The sequence below is a fragment of the Parus major genome, chromosome 5, assembly GCF_001522545.3.
Source record: "Parus major isolate Abel chromosome 5, Parus_major1.1, whole genome shotgun sequence".
Classification (NCBI taxonomy): domain Eukaryota; kingdom Metazoa; phylum Chordata; class Aves; order Passeriformes; family Paridae; genus Parus; species Parus major.
The window spans coordinates 51,233,528-51,257,322 of NC_031774.1; the positions used below are offsets into that span (position 1 = coordinate 51,233,528).

Genomic DNA, 23,795 nt, shown 5'->3' on the forward strand with positions numbered 1-23,795 from the left:
TTGTTGTGGGCTTGAGGTAGATAAAGAGGAATTTGGGGAATTTAGGCTTGTGCTCCCTAGAGCTGCTGCAACCATTAGTGGTGGGTGGTCATTTAGAGACAAATAATTTTAGTGTTCTGTAGGCCTGTGGTTACTGAGTTTGCACTAATGTATTGTGTTATTTTACTTGCAGCATCAGCACTGAATTTTTGGCACTCATGAAAAAGGTGTCCAAATCTCCACTTGTGATGGATGTTCTTAACATTCAAGGTGTGCAGAGATCATTAGAAAGACTGGCAGACTTACTTGGGAAGATACAGAAAGCACTGGGAGAGTACTTGGAAAGGGAGAGGTCCTCTTTCCCTCGGTAAGCAGCTGACTCCTGAATTAATCTCAAGTTTCTGTGCAGGAATTGGTTTACTGCTCTGTAAAGCCTCTGCCAGTTCTTCTGTGGTGCATTCTATATGAGATGTTAAATATGTATTGTCTATATACAGAATTCAGTTACAGATGCTTCTCTGGAAGTGGGGCTGAAACTTCCTTTACTTGCTCTTCTCTGGCTGGTTATAGGATTTGGATATTGCCTAAGGAACCATTGCAGCTGATTTCTGTAACCTGAAGAGCTTCTTCTGCCATTTGATTGAAGTACAGTGTCCAAATTGTCACAGTCCAGTATTTAGGTCATTGATTTTGACTTACCTGTAGTCCTCAACTAGTTTGTCACATAGCATGAGAAAGTAAGAGTGATGGAGGTACTGAGTAGGAGGTCTTCATGATAGGCAATTCAGTGCCAAACTCTACTGTGGGTATTTCAGAGATGGATTAGTAAAGAAAATGATACACACTGTGGAGCATGTATACACTTCTCTATGGTGCAGACCATATGAATTTAATGTGGACACTGAGGTATAACACTGAGATATAACTGCTAGCAAATGGTTCATGCACTCTTGCAGTGTTGAGGAAATGCTTGTAGTGGCCATGGATGAAGCACAAATTATAAATTAAATGTGATAGTTGGAGTTCTGATATAGATCTAATTTTATGTAATTAATAGGTTCTACTTTGTTGGTGATGAAGACTTGCTTGAAATCATTGGAAACAGCAAAAATGTTGCTAAGTTGCAGAAACACTTCAAGAAAATGTTTGCTGGAGTTTCTAGCATTATTCTCAATGAAGACAATTCTGTAGTTCTTGGAATATCCTCACGTGAAGGAGAGGAGGTATAGCTGCAGTATTTCTTTCAAAATAAAATTACAAAAATAGGTGAATGTGGGCTGACTTAAACCTTTAATACTTGCAGGTGCTGTTCAAAACACCCGTCTCCATCACAGAACATCCCAAGATCAATGAGTGGCTCACTCTTGTTGAAAAAGAAATGAGAGTGACCCTTGCTAAATTGCTTGCAGAGTCTGTTACTGAAGTAGAAATCTTTGGAAAAGCAACTTCAATTGATCCAGCAGTCTACATCTCTTGGATTGACAAATACCAGGTATTAATGTGGAACACTTAAGTATACTGCAGCTTGGTTACTTCAGCAAGGAAAACTATCTGATGAGGTTTTTTTTACACAGGCTCAGCTTGTTGTGCTCTCAGCCCAGATTGCTTGGTCTGAGAACGTGGAGTCAGCCCTCAATGGTGGAGGTGGAGACAACAGTCCTCTCCAGTCTGTGCTAGCCAATGTTGAGGTCACACTCAATGTCCTGGCAGACTCTGTGCTGATGGAGCAGCCACCCCTTCGCAGAAGGAAACTGGAGCATTTGGTAAGTAAAAAACTCCTTTCTTTTTCAGGGTTTACAGGTGCACATTTTTAAATTTTAAGGAAAAAATTGATTAGTCTAAGACTTAATATTCCTCCAGGAAGAGATTTTGTGTGAATTAAGCAATTACTTAAAGACTTGATCCTTAATGTAGGTGGTGGTATTTTTTCACTCTAGTCAGCTTAATGCATGAATATACCACGTTATAGGCTATCTCAGTGAATTGATCTTGAAACTGGATCTTCCAGGTATGGAAGTTACTGATTTTTTTCATTGAAATGTGAAATTTGTCATTAAGTTGCTTATTGTTGTAGTCATAGTGTGCTTTTGTTTAGGATAGGGATTGGAGGTGGGGAGAGAATTAAAATCATCCTGGGTTATTTCTAGAGGGAAATACCTGGTTTCTGGCAAGTAAAATACCAAGTTCAGTAATGTAATGGATTAACAGGCTAACTGGGCCAAAGTGCTTTGCTGTAAACTAGGAAAGCCATTAAGAACAGTAGGTGATATTAGTTTTGGCTTTGTAGCAAGAGATTTTAACCAGAGACAGGTTTTAGGTCATGATTTCTAAGTGATGGCAATTCACTGTGCTAATCTGAGAAGATGTAGGATTCCTGTCTTTATTAGGATGTCTTTCTTGGCTTTTATTGTTGTGGTCTTAACAAGTTACTTCATTCTCCAGATCACTGAGTTGGTGCACCAGAGAGATGTTACAAGATCACTGATCAAAAGCAAGATCGACAACTCCAAATCCTTCGAGTGGCTTAGCCAAATGCGGTTCTACTTTGACCCAAAGCAGACAGATGTGCTGCAACAGCTCTCCATTCAGATGGCAAATGCAAAATTCAACTATGGTTTTGAGTATCTTGGCGTTCAGGATAAGCTGGTGCAGACTCCTCTCACTGACCGCTGCTACCTGACAATGACACAAGCGCTGGAGGCAAGACTTGGAGGGTCACCGTTTGGTAAGTTTGTGAGACAAGTGTATAAAATTCTTACCTTCTCTAATATATATGAGAATGAGTGGTTAAGTTACTTAAAGAATCACCAGTGAGGTATCAGCAAAGGCAGGTTTAATATGAGTTTGTAAAAGCACAAAAAATTCTATGGCAAAGTTCATTCTATTACTTACAGAATATATAGATAAAGCACACAAGGAGAAATCCGATTTTAAAAAATCTGAAATTGTTTATGTGGAGACTGGGGACACAGAAGGATAAGCAGGGATAACAGTAAGGGATGCAAAGGGGTAAGAGAGACTACTGTTGGGTCACAAGGGTCCCTTGCCAAACTTAGCTTTAGACTGGATCAAATTTAGGTGTAAAAGATTTAGCAACACTTAATTACCTAACAATACAATAATAGCAGTACTTGAACAATTGATTAATTTAAAACAAAATTATTCAGTAGGATTTTCTATAAGCACAGCAGTAATTTGATGAAAAGTTTAGCTTAATTATAGACCTAAATTGGCAGCACTCATAAAGCACGCAGACATGAAGTATGTGCAAAGATATACCTATAAAAAATTCCCCTTGAGTTCAGTGAAATACATCAGATGTCTTTGCATCTCTCCAGAAATGCAGGGTTGGGTGTCAAGGGAGGGGGAAGGTCAGTCCAGGTTCAGTTGTCAGCTTTCAGTGGCAATCCTCCATTGCATACTGGAGGGATCACAAGCTCCAGGAGGCATCCCACTGGGAGGGAGGTGCTGCATGCTGCAGTCCAGGAGATGTCAAAGGATCTCACTTAGGACCACTGTTTACAGAGCTGCAAAGTTACTGATTCTAGTCAGCAGTAAATTTCCATCCTGGCCACAATCCAACTTGGTAGTTAGTGGAACTTTTCTTGAAAAGTCTTCTGTGAGTGCAGAGAGGGTTTCTGATAAGCTCAAGGGGAGCTAACTGGTGCTGTTAATGTAGGACAAAGCCTAACAAGCATTCCTGAGACTGTAGTGTGACCTGGGATGGGGTTTAGGGGGTGGACTGAGGAAAGGATGTGCAGCCCCACAATACAGTGTTAATGTGGACATGCAGAACACTTATAACTAAAACAGTCTTTTGGGGGAAGTTGAAACAGTTTAGGTTTTGTTTGAACCCCCTTGAAAAGGCACCTTCGCAATCCACATGCTGGCAGATTGCATGAGCTGGCAGTGTACTGAGTACTCTGCAAGTACTCAGATGATAAACTCTAAAGTATGTCCATCCCATTTCAAAAACAGGTCCTGCTGGTACTGGTAAAACAGAATCTGTTAAAGCTCTTGGACATCAGCTTGGCCGCTTTGTGTTGGTTTTCAACTGCGATGAAACATTTGACTTCCAGGTAAGCTGTTTGATTAAAACAATGTAGTCTTTGTTAACAAGCAGTAGGAATCTCTTCAGAACCCTGAAACGGCCAACAGTGTTTATTTTCAAGATAATTATGTGTAAATCCTAACTCAGCTGGTATCTGTGGGTCATGTAGAACCTCTGTAACAAAAAAAAATGCCTAAAGCAGAAGTGGGGTGGAACATTGCTAGGGCAGGGGTTCTGGGTTTTTGAATAGGTAGTTCTGTAACAGCAAATCGAGGGAAAGGAAGAGGAAGTACAGGAGCAGGGACTTAAGCCTGGCTTTAGGAAAGTGTATTAGACTATGTAGTTTGCATTAATAGTACTGGTTTAATGAGGAACAGATGAGAGTGAGATTACTGAAGTAGCTGTATTATTACCAAATTATTCTTTATAACACAGCTGTACAGTTTACCTCAGCATGTGAAGAATTCTTCAAAACTAAGAAACTTTAGCCAGATATTTGAAGATTAATGATATCTTCAAATTTAGAACCAGATGAGATGTCTCTGTAAACTGTAACACAGCAAATTTTCTTCAGATGAAAACCTTGGTCAAGTGTATAGATAAAAAACAATATTAAAAATGGACAAGGAATCACTAAACTTACAGACTCTGATAGGTTGCCCATGTGTTGATTTTTTTCTGTACAGCTGTATTTTGACCAGATCAGGATTCCATTTAGCCAGCATTTGGCTTGCAGGGGTAACTGTAAGAAAATGCCTAAGGGGGAGTATTAATACCACAGATAATGTGATCCTTCCTTGCCCCAGCTCCCTTCCTCCATCTGACAGTTAAGACAATCAGGATGTCCTGGAATAAGTGTGTTACTCTGTTCATGCTCCTTTTCTTCATGTATCATTTCTTCCCTTAAATCCACTTGCACACTTCGTTCTATAACATCTTTACCAAATTGTTCCCCTGCGCACAATTACTACGCACTTCATGAAAGGTCAGCTTCTTTTTGTCTTTTTTTTAATGATGCTTAAGTTCTTGTAGTAGAAAAGACAGTCAATAATTGATTCCTATTCATCTAAAACCAGTAGATTCTAGACCTCCATCACATTCCCTCATGTTGCCTTCTCCAGAATCTTACCTTAAGGGTTGTTCTTTATGTAGAAAGGTTATCATACTCTGGCCATCCAATTTGCTCTTCTGAATTGTTTTCTAATTCTTGTACCCTGCTTGTGATAAAGGACTAGAACTGCACCTGACATTAATAATGACATAATTGCCTGTTTTGGAGCAGTACACTGAGTACAGTAGGGAGTAATAGGGAGCTATGATCATCTTCTGTAGTTCTGTGAAGCAGTGAAAGCTGAACTTCAGAACTCTTTCATAACTCTTAAAATACTACAAATACAGTAACCTACAAATAAACACAGCTTCTTCCTGCCTTGGATGCACTGTATAAAGTGCACTTCTCTGTTCCTTTCGCCGAAGCAATTGAGTGAATTTTTCCCCTCTCCATGCAGGCAATGGGACGCATCTTTGTGGGACTTTGCCAAGTGGGTGCGTGGGGCTGCTTTGATGAGTTCAACAGACTGGAGGAGCGAATGCTCTCTGCAGTTTCACAGCAAGTTCAGTGCATCCAGGAAGCCTTGAGAGAGCATTCCAACCCCAACTATGACAAGAGTATGTAATTCTTCTCTAACGTTCTTCATGTTGTTTTCTTGCTCAGCTACATTTCTTGCAAATAATGTAAAGATGAAGCTACTTTATTGCAAAACTTAAATATTTGATGTAACTTTCAGTTCTTAGAAATTTATATTGTTTGAATTGCAGTACTGGAGAACCTGCTGTCCATTACTCTAGGAAACTAAAATAGAATAATGTATGACTTCAGTTCTCAGAGTGATGGATCACTGACTCAGGTATAACTAAATGCACTCTCTTTTCAGCTGCAACACCTATTACCTGTGAGCTGCTGAACAAACAAGTCAAAGTGAGCCCTGACATGGCAATCTTCATCACCATGAATCCTGGCTATGCAGGCAGATCTAATCTGCCTGACAATCTGAAGAAGTTGTTCCGTAGCTTGGCAATGACAAAACCAGACCGTCAGTTGATTGCCCAGGTCATGCTGTACTCCCAAGGTTTCCGTACTGCTGAAGTTCTTGCCAATAAGATTGTACCATTCTTCAAGTGAGTAACAAGTTTGTCTCCAGTCAGTAACAGCAGAACTTACATTCTTTACAACTTACTAAGCACATTGTGCAGCAGTTTTTTTAAGTAATTAAGTAATTTTAAGCAATAGTTTCAAGTAAAAAATTATATTTACCGAGTGTTATGTTGGTTCATACTGAGAATCAAATTGTATTTTGTCTGTTTTGTTTCTTAGGCTTTGTGATGAACAGCTGTCCTCCCAAAGTCACTATGATTTTGGCCTGAGAGCACTGAAGAGTGTTCTGGTTAGTGCAGGAAATGTGAAGAGGGAGAGGATTCAGAAGATAAAGCGGGAGAAGGAAGAGCGTGGTGAAGTCGTTGATGAGGGAGAAATTGCTGAGAACTTGCCAGAGCAAGAGGTAATGTGTGTGCAAAATTCTTTATTTCTGTGGTAGAGGATGCACACTAAATAACAAAAGTAATACTTCAGTGTTTACCATTTAGTATTAAGCCATGTGAACAAAATGTTAGCTACCAAAGATAATTTGATTGCTTGAAATCACCAAGTTAAACATGACTTCTCAGTCCCTGAATCATAGTGAAAAATGCATTCACAGGAGGTGGTGCATCCATGACACTTACTGCTACTCAGCATCTTCAGCAATTAATTCCAAAAGCATAATGAAGAGACATAAGAAAGATTTATATAAACTGCAGATCAACAAGAAATCATTCGGTAGTTCCAAAGTTGAAACCAAATCAATAGCTGTTTTGACTAAGACTACCCTGGTCTCATACTTAATCAGTAAAATATTTAGTGAAGTATTCCTTGTCAAACACATTTGGTAAAGTGAACTTACAAAAAAAGTCTTCAATGAAATGTGACTCTCTCTTTGCAGATCCTGATCCAAAGTGTATGTGAAACTATGGTACCAAAACTGGTTGCAGAAGACATTCCACTGCTGTTCAGTCTCCTTTCTGATGTATTCCCTGGAGTACAGTATCACCGTGGAGAAATGACAGCCTTGAGAGAGGAACTTAAGAAAGTGTGTCAGGAAATGTACCTTACCTATGGTGATGGAGAAGAAGTTGGTGGCATGTGGGTTGAAAAGGTAAAATATAAAACTGAAAATGTGGAGCTGAAATTTATGTATAAGACTAAATTTCCTTTTATATTATGGAGTTGAAAGCTTTTAAATTTTTCTAGTCTTAAACAAACAATACCTAAAAGCTTAGATTAACTGCTGAAGTTAATTGGTACATTATTTCTTGTGTAACAGGTTCTTCAGCTGTATCAGATTACACAGATAAATCATGGTTTGATGATGGTTGGTCCCTCTGGAAGTGGAAAGAGCATGGCCTGGAGAGTACTTCTGAAGGCCCTTGAACGGCTGGAGGGTGTGGAAGGTGTTGCTCACATTATAGATCCAAAAGCAATCAGCAAAGATCACCTCTATGGTACTTTGGATCCAAATACCAGGGAATGGACAGATGGCTTGTTTACACATGTCCTGAGAAAGTAAGTTTTTAATAGCACAAATACAAAATGGCTGGAATATTTGTACCGAGGATAACCTCACCTTACTGAGTCTTAATTCTCTACTTCAATGAATATTTCATTTAATATAGAATCATAGACAATGTGAGAGGTGAACTGCAGAAACGTCAGTGGATTATCTTTGATGGTGATGTAGACCCTGAATGGGTTGAGAACTTGAACTCTGTTCTGGATGACAACAAACTTCTGACTCTGCCAAATGGAGAACGTCTCAGCCTCCCACCAAATGTAATGTTACTTTTTTTTACATTGTGTTTATGTGCTGTATATTAGCTTGTTGGTTTAATTTAATATATACTAGTGTTGTGCCTCTTTCTCATCACAAGCAAAGCAATACTGAGTTCAGATTACAGTTTGCTGGGGTAAGGGGTTTTTGTGGAAACATTTCATGTTACACTTACTCTGACCGTGTAAGACAAAATGTGAATTATATAAATCTTACAGTAAATGTCAATAATGATGAACTTATAACCATATGATGCTGATGTTGATTATTCAGAGTCTAAATACAAATTTGCATATTTTAAAAGGTCTCTTTTTTCAGGGAAAAGGTTTTTGTACTGTTTTGATCTTGGTTGGTTGTTTTTACTCATAAGTGTTGTTTTAAATTTCTATTTTTCAGGTGCGTATCATGTTTGAAGTACAGGATCTGAAATATGCCACTTTGGCTACTGTGTCAAGGTGTGGTATGGTCTGGTTCAGTGAGGATGTTCTCAGTACAGACATGATATTCAATAACTTCTTGGCCAGACTAAGAAGCATTCCTCTAGATGAAGGTGAGGAGGAAGCTCAGCGCAGGCGAAAGGGCAAAGAAGATGAAGGAGAAGAAGCAGCATCCCCAATGTTGCAGGTATAACTTAGATTACATTATGGAATAAAGTAGTAAAAATGCTTGTCTCACAGGTACACCATACGTAGAATTTATGACAGCCTGTCATAGAAAATCTGACTTCCTCTTTACATATTTTATTTTTTCTTTTTTTAAATATGAAGCATTGCAAACCTTAAACAATTTTTTTTCTTTCTGTCTGGTAGTCAAATGAGAAGCAAATGCTTAGAGCAGTGTTTGTCTCCCCCAACAGATTCAGAGAGATGCTGCAACAATAATGCAGCCATATTTCACATCCAACGGCCTGGTAACCAAAGCACTTGAACACGCTTTCAAGCTGGAGCACATTATGGACCTCACCCGCCTGCGCTGCCTTGGCTCTCTGTTCTCCATGTTGCACCAGGCTTGCCGCAACGTGGCCCAGTACAATGCCAACCATCCTGACTTCCCCATGCAGATAGACCAGCTGGAGCGTTACATCCAGGTAAGTGCAGTCTGCTGCTACGTGACTTCTGTGTTTGCCTAGATTTGAGTTTCTCACTGAGCTTTGTTCCATTACTCTAAAACCAATAGTTGGCTGTTGTTGCTTCTTCCAGAGGTACCTGGTCTATGCGATACTGTGGTCTCTTTCCGGAGACAGTCGTTTGAAAATGAGAGCGGAACTGGGAGAATACATTAGGAGGATCACCACTGTGCCATTGCCAACTGCACCCAACATACCCATAATTGATTATGAGGTAAACCTTTCTTGTGCTAGAAATGTTGCTGTCTCATTTTCTTAAAAGCATGCTTTAGGTTTTGGAGACAAACCTGGAGAATAAACTTCTAGACTGTCTTAAATTTTACATTTTCACACTCCAGCAAACAAGCTGCTTGTTTAAATAAACACATCAAATTTGATGTCACTTAAAAAAATCAGTTTAATTAAGGTTGAACAGGATTCCTGTTCTAAATTGTCTAATCATGTTCTTGTGCTTCTAGGTGTCCATTACAGGTGAATGGGTGCCATGGCAATCCAAAGTTCCTCAGATTGAAGTTGAAACACACAAAGTTGCAGCTCCTGATGTTGTAGTGCCAACCCTAGATACAGTTCGCCATGAAGCATTGCTGTACACTTGGCTGGCAGAACACAAACCTCTGGTGCTCTGTGGTCCACCAGGTTCTGGAAAGACCATGACCCTCTTCAGTGCTCTCAGAGCTCTGCCTGACATGGAGGTACACGAGAATTGTGTGCATGTGTGTGCACATGGGTGTGTGAATTACAGAGTAGTAGCAAGTCTTTAATCTTTTTAAGATTAAAGATAGCATGGAATTTATTTCCTAGCCAGAACTCAGTGATACCTTTACCTCAGTTGGTCATGTGTATATATAGCAAAAAATAAAAATGTTGAGGAGAATACAATTTAATTTCTCAAGTTCCTTAGCCTAAAGCTGTTTTCTTCTCTTGCCACTTCAGTAACAGAGGGACTTTCCTGCCTGCGTTGAGTGTTCAGTTAAAAACCTGTGCAAATGTTTAAGAGTAGCTCTCATTCTTCTGTGTATTTAGGTGGAGTGACAGTTACATGAGGCTGTGATGTTCAAAATACAGGGTTAGGCAAGAAGCATTGCTGCATAGTAAATGGAAAAGCTGCAGTGGGAAGCAGAGTATCTAGGCTGTGTATGGCTGTATATATGTAGCAGTATACCTGTAACATGGATGGTATATGTACTTGCATTGTGAACAGCTGAACATAGCAGGACTCCTGATACACTCTTTCAGTCCTTAGTGTATTTTAATTTTTTTTTCACTATTCTCTTTTTAAGGTGGTTGGACTCAACTTTTCAAGTGCTACCACTCCAGAACTGCTGTTGAAAACTTTTGACCACTACTGTGAATACAGGCGTACCCCTAATGGAGTGGTGCTGGCTCCTGTGCAGTTAGGAAAGTGGCTGGTGCTGTTCTGTGATGAAATCAACTTGCCAGATATGGATAAGTATGGCACACAGAGAGTCATATCCTTCATTAGACAGGTTTGTTTTTCTTCCTAATCTACTGCATCACAACAGCTACCTATAGGGAAATAAAATGTTCCACTGATTTGATTTTATTTTTGTTTTTGTTCCAGATGGTGGAACATGGAGGATTCTACCGTACATCTGACCAGACATGGGTGAAACTGGAGAGAATTCAGTTTGTTGGTGCATGTAATCCACCTACTGATCCTGGAAGAAAACCTCTGTCACATAGGTAACGTGTCTAGTAAATTCTAGGTAACAATGGTACAGGAATCAAAACTGAAGCATTGATTATGTAATCTGTTCTTAATACACTTGTTTAACAACGGCTGTGCTGAAATTGTGTTCCTTGCTTTTGCACTATCTGCTGCTTGGCTCCTAACTTGGCAGCCTGGCAGTGGACTCAGTTTTAAACTGTTGAATGACCTGTCTGAAACACTTGAGAATGGGAGCAGTCAAACCAACTACAATAGTTGCTGATTATTTTGAATCAAGCAGTTATTTAATTTTGGTGAAAGATAATGAAGAGAATGCAGATAGTAATTTGACTTTCTGTACTGTGTAATATGCTAATCTTTCAGATTTTTACGACATGTTCCCGTGGTTTATGTGGACTATCCTGGACCAGCTTCACTTACTCAGATATATGGAACATTCAATCGTGCAATGCTGAGGTTGATCCCATCACTTCGCACATATGCAGAACCTCTCACTGCTGCTATGGTAGAATTCTACACAATGTCTCAGGTAACTTGTTAGGTGCAACTCCAAACTACAGTTAGAAGGCTTTCTTCTATGATGAATCATTTAACATGTGTTGTTAGCCTTTCACATGGATAATATGTGTACAAGAACTCAACTAATTACTTGAGTTCTGGCAAAAATGACCAAATTATCCTGTCAGAGTAATATCTTGCAATCGTAAGGCCTGTAAAAAAATACGGAGCAATTTCAAGATAAAGTAACTAATTAAGTTTAAATTTTTAGGAGAGATTCACTCAAGACACACAGCCACACTACATCTACTCACCTCGTGAAATGACTCGGTGGGTGAGAGGTATATTCGAAGCATTAAGACCACTAGAAACCTTACCAGTTGAAGGGCTTATCAGGATTTGGGCCCACGAAGCTTTACGTCTCTTCCAGGACAGGTAAAAGATTCATGAGCTGGGGAAGCAAAGCCATAAAAAGTTGCCTACTGCGTGCCAACTTTTGTTAGAATGTCAAACTGAAGTGTGCTTTATATGTTAAATAGCTGGAATACCAGTGAGAGTATTTCCTTTCACTCCAGCTTGACTCTTGGGAGTTGTATCTGTACAAAGCAGAAATATACTTCATAGTGCTGCCATGTGGTGTGATCATATCCTCCTGTTACAGAGGAATGTACTCACTGACTTACTTCTTTATCCAGACTTGTGGAAGATGAGGAGAGACGCTGGACTGATGAGAACATTGACATGGTTGCTCTGAAACACTTCCCCAACATTGACAAAGAAAAGGCAATGAGCAGACCTATCTTGTACAGCAACTGGCTGTCAAAGGCAAGTTAAAATTAAAAAAAAAAAATAAACCCCAGAATTAAATCGGTTAGATGCAACTGAATGATGCAGCTCTTGTGACCGTATTAAAGTGACAATCGGTGCCCATCATGCTGTTAAATTGATCCCCAAGAAATTTTTACTATGATTATCTGAAGTGAACTCTGCCACAAAGTTAGTAGCTGCTGTGCCAGGAATGCTATTGTAAGAGCTACCATGGAATGTAAAGGCAGTTTAAAATGCTATTTCTCAAGGATAGTGTGACTCTACCATGTGACAGTTATTCCTTACGGAATCTCTTTGATAAAGCAGTGACCCTTGAGCAATACTGGTGTTACACATTTTCTGGTGACCTGTTTCTTATAATGTGAATTGATCCATCTGAGCAACCTGTACAAATCCTGGTGAGTTTAGGCAAAAGTCCACCTAGCTTGCTACCCATCTCTGGCCAATAGTAAAAAAGGAAAAGTTGTTTAAAATAAACTGGAGAAGGAAGTAAGTCTGTAGTGCTACTTCCCAGTCTCTGGTAACTGGCAGCATGGGCTCAGCCTATGGTAAATTCAGTGGATACAGTGTTTAAACCCCATGCTGCTACCTGTGGCGCTCTAGGCAGTGGACATGTTCCTGTGCAAGTTAAATGAGTACAATGTTCTTAAGGTTTTGTAGATGATTGCTACTTTAAGTATTCTAGTAGTTATGCTTTTGGGTACTCATAAATTTACCCCTAAACAAATTCCCTTAATCTCACCTTCCATACTGTATTGACTGGTTCTTTTAGGATTATATTCCAGTGGATCAGGAAGAATTGAGAGATTATGTGAAGGCTAGGCTTAAGGTCTTTTATGAAGAAGAACTTGATGTACCACTTGTCCTGTTCAATGAAGTCTTGGATCATGTGTTAAGAATTGACCGGTAAGTTTATATAATTGGTGCTGCTCATATAAACAGTATTTACAGTTACTCTAAACCAGAGTAGCTTCAGTCCAGAGTAATGGAGCATGGTCTCATTGTTGTCTATAGAAAATAAACTGCCAGCCTCCAGATAGCAGGATACTATCTGGAAAGGTGTGTCAGTTTTAGTAGTAACTTGAAGCTTAGGTGTTCTAGGGAAAGCTTCAGTAAGTTGCTAACACTTACCAATCACACTTGGTTGTGTTCTTTTTCAGAATCTTCCGTCAGCCACAGGGCCACTTGCTGCTAATTGGAGTCAGTGGAGCAGGGAAAACAACCCTGTCAAGATTTGTTGCCTGGATGAATGGTTTGAGTGTCTACCAAATCAAGGTTGGTGTGCTAAGTTTAACTTCTAAACACCTGTGAGTCAATACTCCCACTTGTATAATGACCCCTAAAATCCCATTAAAAGGTAAACCAAAATGTTAATGACCAAAGTGTTAACACTTACCAGGTTCACAGAAAATACACAGGTGAAGATTTTGATGAAGACCTTAGGACAGTATTGAGACGCTCTGGCTGTAAAAATGAAAAAATTGCTTTTATTATGGATGAGTCAAACGTCTTGGATTCTGGATTCCTGGAGCGAATGAACACTCTCCTAGCCAATGGAGAGGTAAGAAGATTTTAAGTAAATATTTTTTGCACCTTTTTTCAACCATAAACTACAACAAAACTGTCTTTTGAATTAGGTTCCTGGTCTCTTTGAAGGAGATGAATATGCTACCCTCATGACTCAGTGTAAAGAAGGAGCACAGAAAGAAGGTTTAATGTTAGATTCACATGAAGAACTCTACAAATGGTTCACCAGCCAAGTTATTCGCAATCTCCATGTAGTGTTCACTATGAATCCATCTTCTGAGGGCCTGAAGGACAGGGCAGCTACCTCTCCTGCACTCTTCAACAGGTAATTGCTACATATTCCAACATATTTTACAGGTACCATTAAAAAACTACTTTTGGGGAAGTCTTCACAAATGCTTTGTATTTCAGATGTGTCTTGAACTGGTTTGGAGACTGGTCAACTGAGGCACTGTACCAAGTTGGCAAAGAGTTCACAAGCAAAATGGATCTTGAGAAACCAAATTACATTGTGCCTGATTACATGCCAGTTGTGTATGATAAACTGCCACAGCCACCATCGCATAGGGAGGCTATTGTTAATAGCTGTGTGTTTGTCCATCAGACTCTTCACCAGGTATGTTATTACACTGCTTAACTTACACTTACCTCTACGCCGTGGCATCATTCACCAATTTCCTAAAAACTCTAATCCTTGGCATCCAAATAAATTCTAAAACAGTGCATACTCTACAACACTTTGTTCCCTAAAGGCTAATGCTCGGCTGGCAAAACGAGGAGGCAGAACCATGGCAATCACACCACGCCACTATTTGGACTTCATCAACCATTATGCCAACTTGTTCAATGAGAAGCGAAGTGAACTGGAGGAACAGCAAATGCATTTGAATGTTGGTCTTAGAAAAATCAAGGAAACAGTTGATCAGGTATGTATCTTTAAAACTTTGACCTCTGTAAAGCTGGAGTGAGTAAATAGATCTCAATGCTCAATATGAATTCTCTCTTCCATCTTACAATCAATCTTAGGTGGAGGAATTGCGGCGTGACCTAAGAATAAAGAGTCAGGAGCTGGAAGTGAAAAATGCAGCAGCCAATGACAAGTTGAAAAAGATGGTGAAAGATCAACAGGAAGCTGAGAAGAAAAAGGTAAAAATTTTCGTTAAATCTCTGTGCATAGTAATTATTTTATTTACAAAACAGAGCCTACAGAGCAAGTACTGGAAGAATTTCAGCTTCTAAAAAGCAGTATTTTATCTGTGAAATTTCCCTATAGGTTATGAGCCAGGAGATTCAGGAACAGCTGCACAAGCAGCAGGAGGTCATTGCAGACAAGCAGATGAGTGTGAAAGAAGATCTTGACAAGGTGGAGCCTGCTGTCATTGAAGCTCAGAATGGTATGTTAGCACCTCAAGAGATCACACTGTGGGCTTGGATCTAAAACTGGTCTGTGGGAATGTGTTTTCTTGTGATCCAAGTTGGTCCTGTCTAATAAAAGAGTAGGCTTTTAGCATGGGGCTGAACAGAGTTGAAGAAATTCCTTTTATATTCACAGTCTTTGAGCTGTGGCTGTGATTTTTGTACTTTTTGTTGGGTTTTTTTTTGTGTATAATAGTACCAATCTGATTCTTGATGCTCCTTCTATGGCTTGTGGCTTAGTTTGTGGCAGACCAGCTGTAGAAAGACCAGTGATGCCTTGCTGCTGAGCAGACAACATACAGTCAAGCTGTCCATTCATTAAACTGGGTAGACAAATCTCTGGTTTGAGTGAATCATTTTTAGGCCACAGAATAAGTTGCCTGTGCCCATTTGGCAAGTTGACATTCATTACAAGACGCGTGTCTTGTAATATAGTAATTATTCAGTAGTATCTGCTTCTCTAATAACCTCATATTCCTTTTCAGAATTTTGAAGCATTTATACAAATCTAGGGTATTTTGCTGGACTTTGCTAACTGTTTGTTTTCTTCCCAATTAACACTTTTTATCTTTCTGGCACTGGTTAGCTGTGAAGTCAATAAAGAAGCAGCACCTGGTAGAGGTCCGTTCCATGGCTAATCCACCTGCAGCAGTGAAGTTGGCACTGGAGTCCATCTGCCTGCTGTTAGGTGAAAGCACCACTGACTGGAAGCAAATACGTTCCATCATCATGAGAGAGAACTTCATTCCAACCATTGTTAACTTCTCTGCTGAGGAAATCAGGTGAAGTGCAACTGAAATATTTATGTGAACAAACCATTTACAAAGAACAGAGGGTTTTAAGTGGACTTCCCTCTGTGTAATTGCTTTGGTAGCACTTCACTTCTTTTGACACCAGCTTACTGCACATGGTGAACATGTAGATGCTACAGGAAATAGACTTCTGAAGCCAAGGTGTATCATGACAGCTGGGAAAAAGCAGCTGCTTGTTGTGTGACTTAATGGCATGGTTGCATAGCAGTATGTTGGTGTCCAAAGCCACATTGTCAGTTGAAAGTGGTTTTGCAGCAATAACAGACCAGGCTGCTGAGGGCTTTATTTAGCTTAGAAGGTCAGCCTCCTAGCTGGCTCTAAATGTGAGCAGAAGGTCAGACCAGAGACATCTGAATTCCCTCCAACTCCAGTTTTTTTAGAGCAGAGTTGAGCAGTTTGTGAATGCCTAATCTTAAAATATTGATAATTTTTTTTTATCACCTGTAAGCTGTAATTTCTGAAACAACACATTGAACTTCCTAACAACTACTCAGCAAAACTGACAGGAAATGTTTCTTGTCAGCTGTGGAAAGCAGGCTAGATAAAGGGATACTGAGCACCTGTGTGCTGACATATAGTGTACTCATGCTCTCTGTAAAAATTTTTCCCTTGCAGTGATGCCATCCGGGAGAAGATGAAGAAAAACTATCTGTCAAATCCAAGTTACAACTATGAAATTGTAAACAGAGCATCACTGGCCTGTGGACCCATGGTGAAATGGGCAATTGCACAGGTAAAGTCAGCTTGAGGAAGCAAAGGCAAGGTGAAAAGAGTGAGCCAGAAGGCACATAGCAATGTCTAAAGGCTCTGAATTTGCCTTTATTCAGCTAAGTATTGCAAGCGATTTTGCTTCAAAGAAATGTGGTAAATGGTTTAGATGAATGCTTATGGGATACATAATGCCATGCCAGAGAATTATTGGCCAGTTGTGATACAGCCTCTGCACTGAAAAACTTTAGGTTTACAGTGAACACTTGTGGATACTTTCTGTATGTGAAGTCATTCTACAGGACAAGACAGTTCTCCACTGGAGAATGCAATGCAGTCCTCTTAATGAGACTGCATTTGTCTTGCCTCAGAGAAGGGCATACTCAAGGCAGACTTTTCAGTTTCCTAAAGGAATAGGCTTTGGGAATCTTGCCCCCAGAGATACCCAAGAATTATTTTACTTGCTTGTTGGTGTTCCAATACAGCAAAATTCTTGGCTTGTTAAAACTGTGCCTGCTTAGAGTGGCATGATCTGGAGAGACTGTATTTGATGCTTGCAAACAGGCCCTGTCCTAAATGTTCTGTGGCTTAGCTTTACTCATTTCACTGGTAAGAAGGGTAGATTAGCACAGTACTGGCATGGACACCACATTGAATATTTATGTTAACAATGCTGTGCACTTCTTAATGTGAACCTTCTGAATTACTTTGTGTAAATCTACAGAGCAGTACAAGGTTCTTGCAAAAAGCAATTAGTTACATTTCTGTGCTTAGTTTAAACTAGAGCCCTAGGGACTGATAAACAATACTAAGTTTCTCTTAAGTAGTTATTAATTCTTACACAGGTCAGAAGTACATAAATTTGAAAAGATGCAGTTGATAGTATATACACCATGCTGTGGTTCCTGTTAACATGGCATTTTAGAAAGTGTAAAGGTTCTATTTATCATTTGCAGCTGAACTATGCTGATATGTTGAAAAGAGTGGAACCTCTACGCAATGAACTGCAGAAGCTGGAAGATGATGCCAAAGACAACCAACAGAAAGCAAATGAGGTGGAGCAAATGATTCGTGATCTTGAGGCCAGTATTGCTCGTTACAAAGAAGAATATGCAGTACTGATTTCGGAGGCTCAAGCTATTAAGGCAGACTTGGCTGCTGTAGAAGCAAAAGTAAGACTTCATATACCAATAATTTTTCATTCTTTAACCTTTGACAGTCCAAAATTGAATCATTCTTTGAATTTGAGAGCGGACTTGGTTGCTTCTCCTGTGGGTGCATTTGAACTGTTTCATCTCTGGGTGTCACGAGGCTTCTCAAGAAACCTGTCTGGAGTTAAATACCTACTCATGTTGCTACTTGATTAACAAGACAGTTCTCATAAGATTTAAAATACCTAGAAAGCCTTTGAAAACAGGTATGGATGTAATAGGATTGTAATGTCTTTAACTGGACTTCAAGGAGGAGAGTGTGGATTTCTCTTTGAACTTGATCTCATCATTAGTATGTTGCTACTGTACTAGTACTTAGCACTTTTAAGTTCCTCAAGGTTACAGTTGGAATCAACTTAATAAATTAGCACTGAAGAAGCCCAAATTTAATCTCATTCTGAGCTTTTAAATTTAACTTGGGCCTTGAGTTTGAATTTAAATGTTCTGAGAAACTGGTAATAAAAGAAAATTTTATAATCTTAAGAATCTACTTCATCACTTATTTCTAGGTAAACCGTAGCACTGCTCTTCTGAAGAGTCTTTCTGCTGAACGTGAAAGATGGGAGAAGACAAGTGAAACTTTCAAAAACCAGATGTCCACTATTGCAGGAGACTGTTTACTGTCAGGAGCTTTTATTGCCTATGCTGGCTACTTTGATCAGCAGATGCGTCAGAATCTGTTCACTACGTGGTCTCACCATTTGCAGCAAGCAAATATCCAGGTAAAGACACAGTCATAAGTTAACCATAAATTGATTTACTACAGGAGTTAAGCTTTAGTATTCCTAATGGAGCTGTTTGAAAGCTGTTGCAGCTTTGTAGAACTGCATTTTCTTAAAATGTCTTCACCAGCTGTTTGGAGAATGTCAAGTTAAATACTGTGTTTGCTTCCTGCAGTTCCGCACAGACATTGCAAGGACCGAGTACCTTTCCAACGCCGATGAGCGGCTGCGCTGGCAAGCAAGTTCTCTGCCTGCAGATGACCTGTGCACTGAGAATGCCATCATGCTCAAGCGATTCAACAGGTACTTCATTCTAAGATGTGAAGTTCTTAAGCAACATTCTCACGGCAATTTGCACCTATTGAATCACAGTAGCTCCTTCAAAGCACTGTTTTCACTGGGGTGTGAATGTCTAATTTTCCTAAAAGCTTCTCAACCATGTGTAAACATAAAAACTCTCATTCATCTTTGCTTACCTTTTTTGTTATGCTTAGCTGTTAAAATAAGTTAACTATTTTGTTATTTGAGGTATTTTGTTGCCCAAATATAAATTTACCTTTTAAAACTGAAGTGAGTCATTGAACCTGCCTCAACGTAGTGAAGGAATAAGCAACATTTTAGAGTTGAGACTAATAATGCAGTGTAAATTCATAAAACTGCTTAGACACTGTCTAAAACCTAAATAATGGAAATGTTTTATTATTAACTTAAGGTATCCATTGATCATTGATCCTTCTGGGCAAGCTACAGAATTTATCATGAATGAATATAAAGACCGTAAGATAACTCGTACAAGCTTCTTGGATGATGCTTTCAGGAAGAACTTGGAAAGTGCCTTGAGATTTGGTAACCCGCTTCTCGTTCAGGTTAGTGACATGATTGTGTATTAGAAAGCTATTTAAATTCTTGAATTCAGTCCTGTGTATTAGAAAAGTTTGCAATTTTTCTCTTAGTAACATGCAAGCAACTTCATTTTCAATTTACAATATAACAAGTAAACTAGTGATACATGTGGTGTTAGTCCTGAGAAGAACTAGTGAGCTATAAAATCAAAAGAAGGTATTTTCTTTTCCACCATTTCAAGATCAAATTCTTTTATTTTGAAATGATCTTTCCATACGATAAAATGACTTACAACCTGTTGATCTGTTCATTTTCACGTGCTTTCTCTAGTCATAGATAATGGCAACTAATGTGGTTAGTTATGTAGAATTAAATCTACTCTGAGTATCAGGGAGAAATTTCAATAATATGAAGAAATAGGCAACTATAGGAGTAATTGACTTTCACTTGAAATGGGTATGTTTTTCATTTCTTAGTATGGAAATGGAAAAGATCAGTAACTGTTGCTTGTGCTCTTTAGAATAAGGCTTACATGCAGTAGAGTTAACAAAATTACAGCCACTGATAATACTTCTCTTCTGTACCTGTTTAGCTCAACTAGACATCTAAAGTGCAAATACCTTCTGAATGTGATCCCTATTCCAAACCAACTGTCAATTGTTTGCTTACCAGAATTTTAAGCCCCTGTTGGATTGTGAGTTTCACCTTGAGATGTTTGCAAACAACAGTCTTTAACACTTCTTTCTAGGATGTGGAGAGCTACGATCCAGTTCTGAATCCTGTTCTGAATCGTGAAGTCCGAAGAACTGGAGGCAGAGTTCTGATTACTCTGGGAGACCAGGATATTGATTTATCACCATCCTTTGTTATCTTCCTTTCCACCAGAGATCCAACAGTAAGTAAAATCAAAAGCTGTCCTATTTGTAGAAATGGCATGTGAAGAGAGCTGAGAAAATTTTTTCATGTTTCCTGTGACAGGTTGAATTCCCACCAGACCTCTGCTCTCGTGTTACATTTGTGAACTTCACAGTAACTCGCAGCAGCTTGCAGAGCCAGTGTCTGAATGAAGTCCTGAAAGCTGAAAGACCAGATGTTGATGAAAAACGCTCTGACCTCCTCAAGCTTCAGGGTATGTTTACCAAAATTAACTTCCTCCTGTTCTAAAAGAATACAGTGGGTTTGCTCTAGAATGGTGAAATGTCTTCATACTCTTTGCAGGATGCCCAATGGCAAAGTACATACAATTCACATAATTCTTTAACATATCTGTACAATGTAACTTCTTTTCTTGTATTTCAGGTGAATTTCAGCTGCGCTTACGTCAGTTGGAAAAATCCCTACTACAAGCACTTAATGAAGTGAAGGGACGCATCCTGGATGATGACACCATCATTACTACGCTTGAGAACCTGAAGAAAGAAGCAGCAGAGGTCACCAGAAAAGTAGAAGAGACTGATATAGTCATGCAGGAAGTGGAGACTGTTTCCCAGCAGTACTTGCCTCTTTCTACAGCTTGCAGCAGTATCTACTTTACTATGGAGTCACTGAAACAGGTAGGTTGAGTTCTTCTGTCTGGTGCTTTGAGTGTTTAATGGTTAAGGCTAAATAGGCACTGCCCAATATTGCAGTTTGGTAGGCATACTGTCTTGGTTATCAAACAGCAGGATTGTGGAGAGAAAAAATGAACTCTCTTCTCTTTCAGATACATTTCCTGTACCAATACTCCCTCCAGTTTTTCTTGGACATCTATCACAATGTCTTGTATGAGAACCCAAATCTGAAGGGAATTACAGACCATACTCATCGTCTCTCAATCATCACAAAGGATCTCTTTCAGGTTGAGTTTTTTAATTAATAAATGTAATTCTTTAATGATTTTTGAAGGTTCAGAGTTCAAAGCTTCTTACACTACTACTGTTTTGTTCCTAGGTGGCCTTCAATCGAGTGGCACGTGGCATGCTGCACCAGGATCACATAACATTTGCCATGTTGTTGGCCCGGATCAAGCTGAAAGGCACTATTGGGTAAATACTTGTTTTCTTGCTTCACTTCAGTTGAAAAAGGGAGGGCTGTCTTGAAGGCATCTAGCTAAAGTCTTCTTTTCCCTTAACATTAGGGAACCTGCATATGATGCAGAATTCCAGCACTTCTTGAGAGGGAAGGAGATTGTACTGAACACTGCATCTCTCCCCAAAATCAATGGTTTGACTGTAGAGCAAACAGAAGCAATGATGAGGTTGAGCTGCCTTCCTGCATTTAAGGACCTTGTTTCAAAAGTTCAAGCTGATGAAGTAAGTGTTGGCTAGGGTCTGTCTCTCCACTGAACTAGCTTGTTAAGCTTTTCAGGTGTCTGCTTGAAAAGCTTCATGCTTACAAGTTAGCTCATGCTGTGGAAAGGGAACTACTAAAGATTAACTAGTTGTAGTTGTGGAAATGAATGTTCATAATTCCTTTGTAAGAACCTTACTTTCCTAGCTGTGAAATTTGTAAAGACCAGCACTGTTCATCATTCAGGAACAGTTTCACTGTTCATCTGGCTTTGTGGTTGACCACCTTTGGTTCCCATGGTAGCAGAAACTGTGGCGCTGCATATCTTTTGCTGCATCACTATTGTGATAATTGTGCAGCAGAGGGGAGCAGCCCCAGCCATACCTAACTTCATTGTGGTGGGCTCTTGGACATGCCTTTGTGGAATCGATTTGGATAGTACTCCACTGCTGAATACTGTATCTTCTCATGGCAGAAATGTTCAAAGAGTAATACATCTTTGTCTTGACTGTGAACCTGTATACCACAAATTATATCCATATCTTAAATAGTACCTGTTTGGTTTGCCCTGCCTAATTTTTATATTAGAAGTTGAATTCTCTTTACTACATCTCATTTTTCTCAAACTGTTCAGCCTGGGGTAGAATAACATACAGCTTGGCCTAGGATTTGATAGAGATTGTAGAATCAGGGGTGCTGGAGGCTATCAGTGAAATGATTTGGCACATTTAAGGACAGGATAACAGACAAAGTGTAATTTGAGTTTTACATGTCCTTGCTATATGTTTCTGATATCTTGAAACTCAGCTTAAGATTTTTTACATGGTTTTTTTTTTTAATACAGCAATTCTGTATCTGGCTGGATAGCAGTTCCCCAGAACAGACTGTACCATACCTTTGGACTGAAGAAAAACCTGCAAGTAAGTGAAGGTGCACTGTTGTCCGTACCAGTCCTACTGTACTGATCTAAGCAGTCGATATGATTTTAAAAGAAATTCTAAAATAGAATTTAATTTTGGACCTTAATGGTTGAGAAAATTATTAAGTTGGGATTGTATAAGAACCTCAAGTCGAGTGGGTTTGGTTCTGGCTTGTTTGGGGGATTTTTGGGAGGTTGGTTTGTTTTCACTGGGTTTTTTAAAACCCAACTGTTCTAAGCTGGAGTTACTACACTTGGTTGCTGCACCGTAACCTGTGATCTGGTGTTCCACTGAGGATGAAATGTAATTTTACAATCTCATGAGATTGCATAATAGTTTGGATTAACCTTAGTCATTGCCAGTATGGAGATAGTCAATGCTCTAAAAAGCTCCAAGACAGATTTTCTGAGAACAGAGCTGGTCAAGTTGAGTGTTTTAGACCTGCAATTGTACCTGAGCATGAAGCCTTACCTCTTGCTACATTAGTTGCAGAGCTAACTTGTGAAGAGTGAGAACTTGAGGGTAACTGTTGCCTTTCAGTTCCTCTCCCCATCTAAAGGTAACTTTAGGAAGTGTTTCCTGTCTTTGATCATTCTGATCTCATTCCTGTAACTTCCTAAATTAAGGATTCTAAGCATGTATTTACTAGCTGCTTATTAAAGCTGCTGGATGATTAACTGAAGCAGTTCCAGGTTATCTACCCTATCCATGTAGGGTACAAGTGTATTTGCATTCAAAATCTAGCAGAAGAGCAGATCATTTTGTGAGTGAGAAGATGTGAAAAGATCTGTTGTCCCTGGAAATTAAAATCACTCAATTCTAGCCTGTAGATTTTGTAAATCAGCTGAAGCTGCTAAGTTTTTTTCAGTTGTCAAATAGAAAACAGAACATAAGCATTTCATTAAAAAGTTGCATCACATCTTCCAAAGGGATAATTAACTTTCTAGATATGTTGTCTTCAGAACAACATGGGGAGAAATTGAATGGAGAAGTGAAGAGAGGAGGGTGTCAGGAATGGTTTTCTTGCCTGTCCATCTAATCTTGTCTCCTCTTTGCAGCTCCCATTGGACAGGCCATTCATCGTTTGCTTCTGATCCAGGCCTTCCGTCCGGATCGTTTGTTGGCCATGGCACATACCTTTGTTTCAACAAATCTTGGAGAATCTTTCATGTCCATTATGGAGCAGCCTTTAGATCTGACACACATTGTGGATACAGAGGTAAACTACTTACTTTTGAAATGCTTAGTGCTACCTTGCATGAGTTCCATAGTG

General features: G+C 39.4%; 1 protein-coding gene across 1 annotated transcript in view; it reads left to right on the forward strand.

Annotated features, from left to right (window-relative positions):
* DYNC1H1 (dynein cytoplasmic 1 heavy chain 1) overlaps positions 1-23,795 on the forward strand; it is a 45,045-nt gene that overhangs the window by 14,690 nt on the left and 6,560 nt on the right. Inside the window, exons 23-65 of the mRNA XM_015631124.3 lie at positions 173-346; positions 1,037-1,202; positions 1,283-1,471; positions 1,554-1,742; positions 2,422-2,704; positions 3,958-4,058; positions 5,539-5,698; positions 5,965-6,208; positions 6,405-6,588; positions 7,069-7,281; positions 7,450-7,688; positions 7,799-7,955; positions 8,350-8,577; positions 8,810-9,040; positions 9,153-9,293; positions 9,538-9,771; positions 10,360-10,566; positions 10,662-10,783; positions 11,133-11,298; positions 11,539-11,702; positions 11,963-12,092; positions 12,868-13,001; positions 13,256-13,370; positions 13,495-13,656; positions 13,733-13,947; positions 14,034-14,238; positions 14,375-14,548; positions 14,649-14,768; positions 14,896-15,016; positions 15,625-15,820; positions 16,466-16,583; positions 17,515-17,730; positions 18,279-18,491; positions 18,667-18,794; positions 19,204-19,357; positions 20,083-20,229; positions 20,313-20,463; positions 20,634-20,887; positions 21,037-21,171; positions 21,264-21,358; positions 21,451-21,625; positions 22,447-22,522; positions 23,581-23,741. Of these exons, the coding sequence (XP_015486610.1) occupies positions 173-346; positions 1,037-1,202; positions 1,283-1,471; positions 1,554-1,742; positions 2,422-2,704; positions 3,958-4,058; positions 5,539-5,698; positions 5,965-6,208; positions 6,405-6,588; positions 7,069-7,281; positions 7,450-7,688; positions 7,799-7,955; positions 8,350-8,577; positions 8,810-9,040; positions 9,153-9,293; positions 9,538-9,771; positions 10,360-10,566; positions 10,662-10,783; positions 11,133-11,298; positions 11,539-11,702; positions 11,963-12,092; positions 12,868-13,001; positions 13,256-13,370; positions 13,495-13,656; positions 13,733-13,947; positions 14,034-14,238; positions 14,375-14,548; positions 14,649-14,768; positions 14,896-15,016; positions 15,625-15,820; positions 16,466-16,583; positions 17,515-17,730; positions 18,279-18,491; positions 18,667-18,794; positions 19,204-19,357; positions 20,083-20,229; positions 20,313-20,463; positions 20,634-20,887; positions 21,037-21,171; positions 21,264-21,358; positions 21,451-21,625; positions 22,447-22,522; positions 23,581-23,741 (7,387 nt within the window). The remainder of the gene's footprint in view (positions 1-172; positions 347-1,036; positions 1,203-1,282; positions 1,472-1,553; positions 1,743-2,421; positions 2,705-3,957; positions 4,059-5,538; positions 5,699-5,964; positions 6,209-6,404; positions 6,589-7,068; positions 7,282-7,449; positions 7,689-7,798; positions 7,956-8,349; positions 8,578-8,809; positions 9,041-9,152; positions 9,294-9,537; positions 9,772-10,359; positions 10,567-10,661; positions 10,784-11,132; positions 11,299-11,538; positions 11,703-11,962; positions 12,093-12,867; positions 13,002-13,255; positions 13,371-13,494; positions 13,657-13,732; positions 13,948-14,033; positions 14,239-14,374; positions 14,549-14,648; positions 14,769-14,895; positions 15,017-15,624; positions 15,821-16,465; positions 16,584-17,514; positions 17,731-18,278; positions 18,492-18,666; positions 18,795-19,203; positions 19,358-20,082; positions 20,230-20,312; positions 20,464-20,633; positions 20,888-21,036; positions 21,172-21,263; positions 21,359-21,450; positions 21,626-22,446; positions 22,523-23,580; positions 23,742-23,795) is intronic.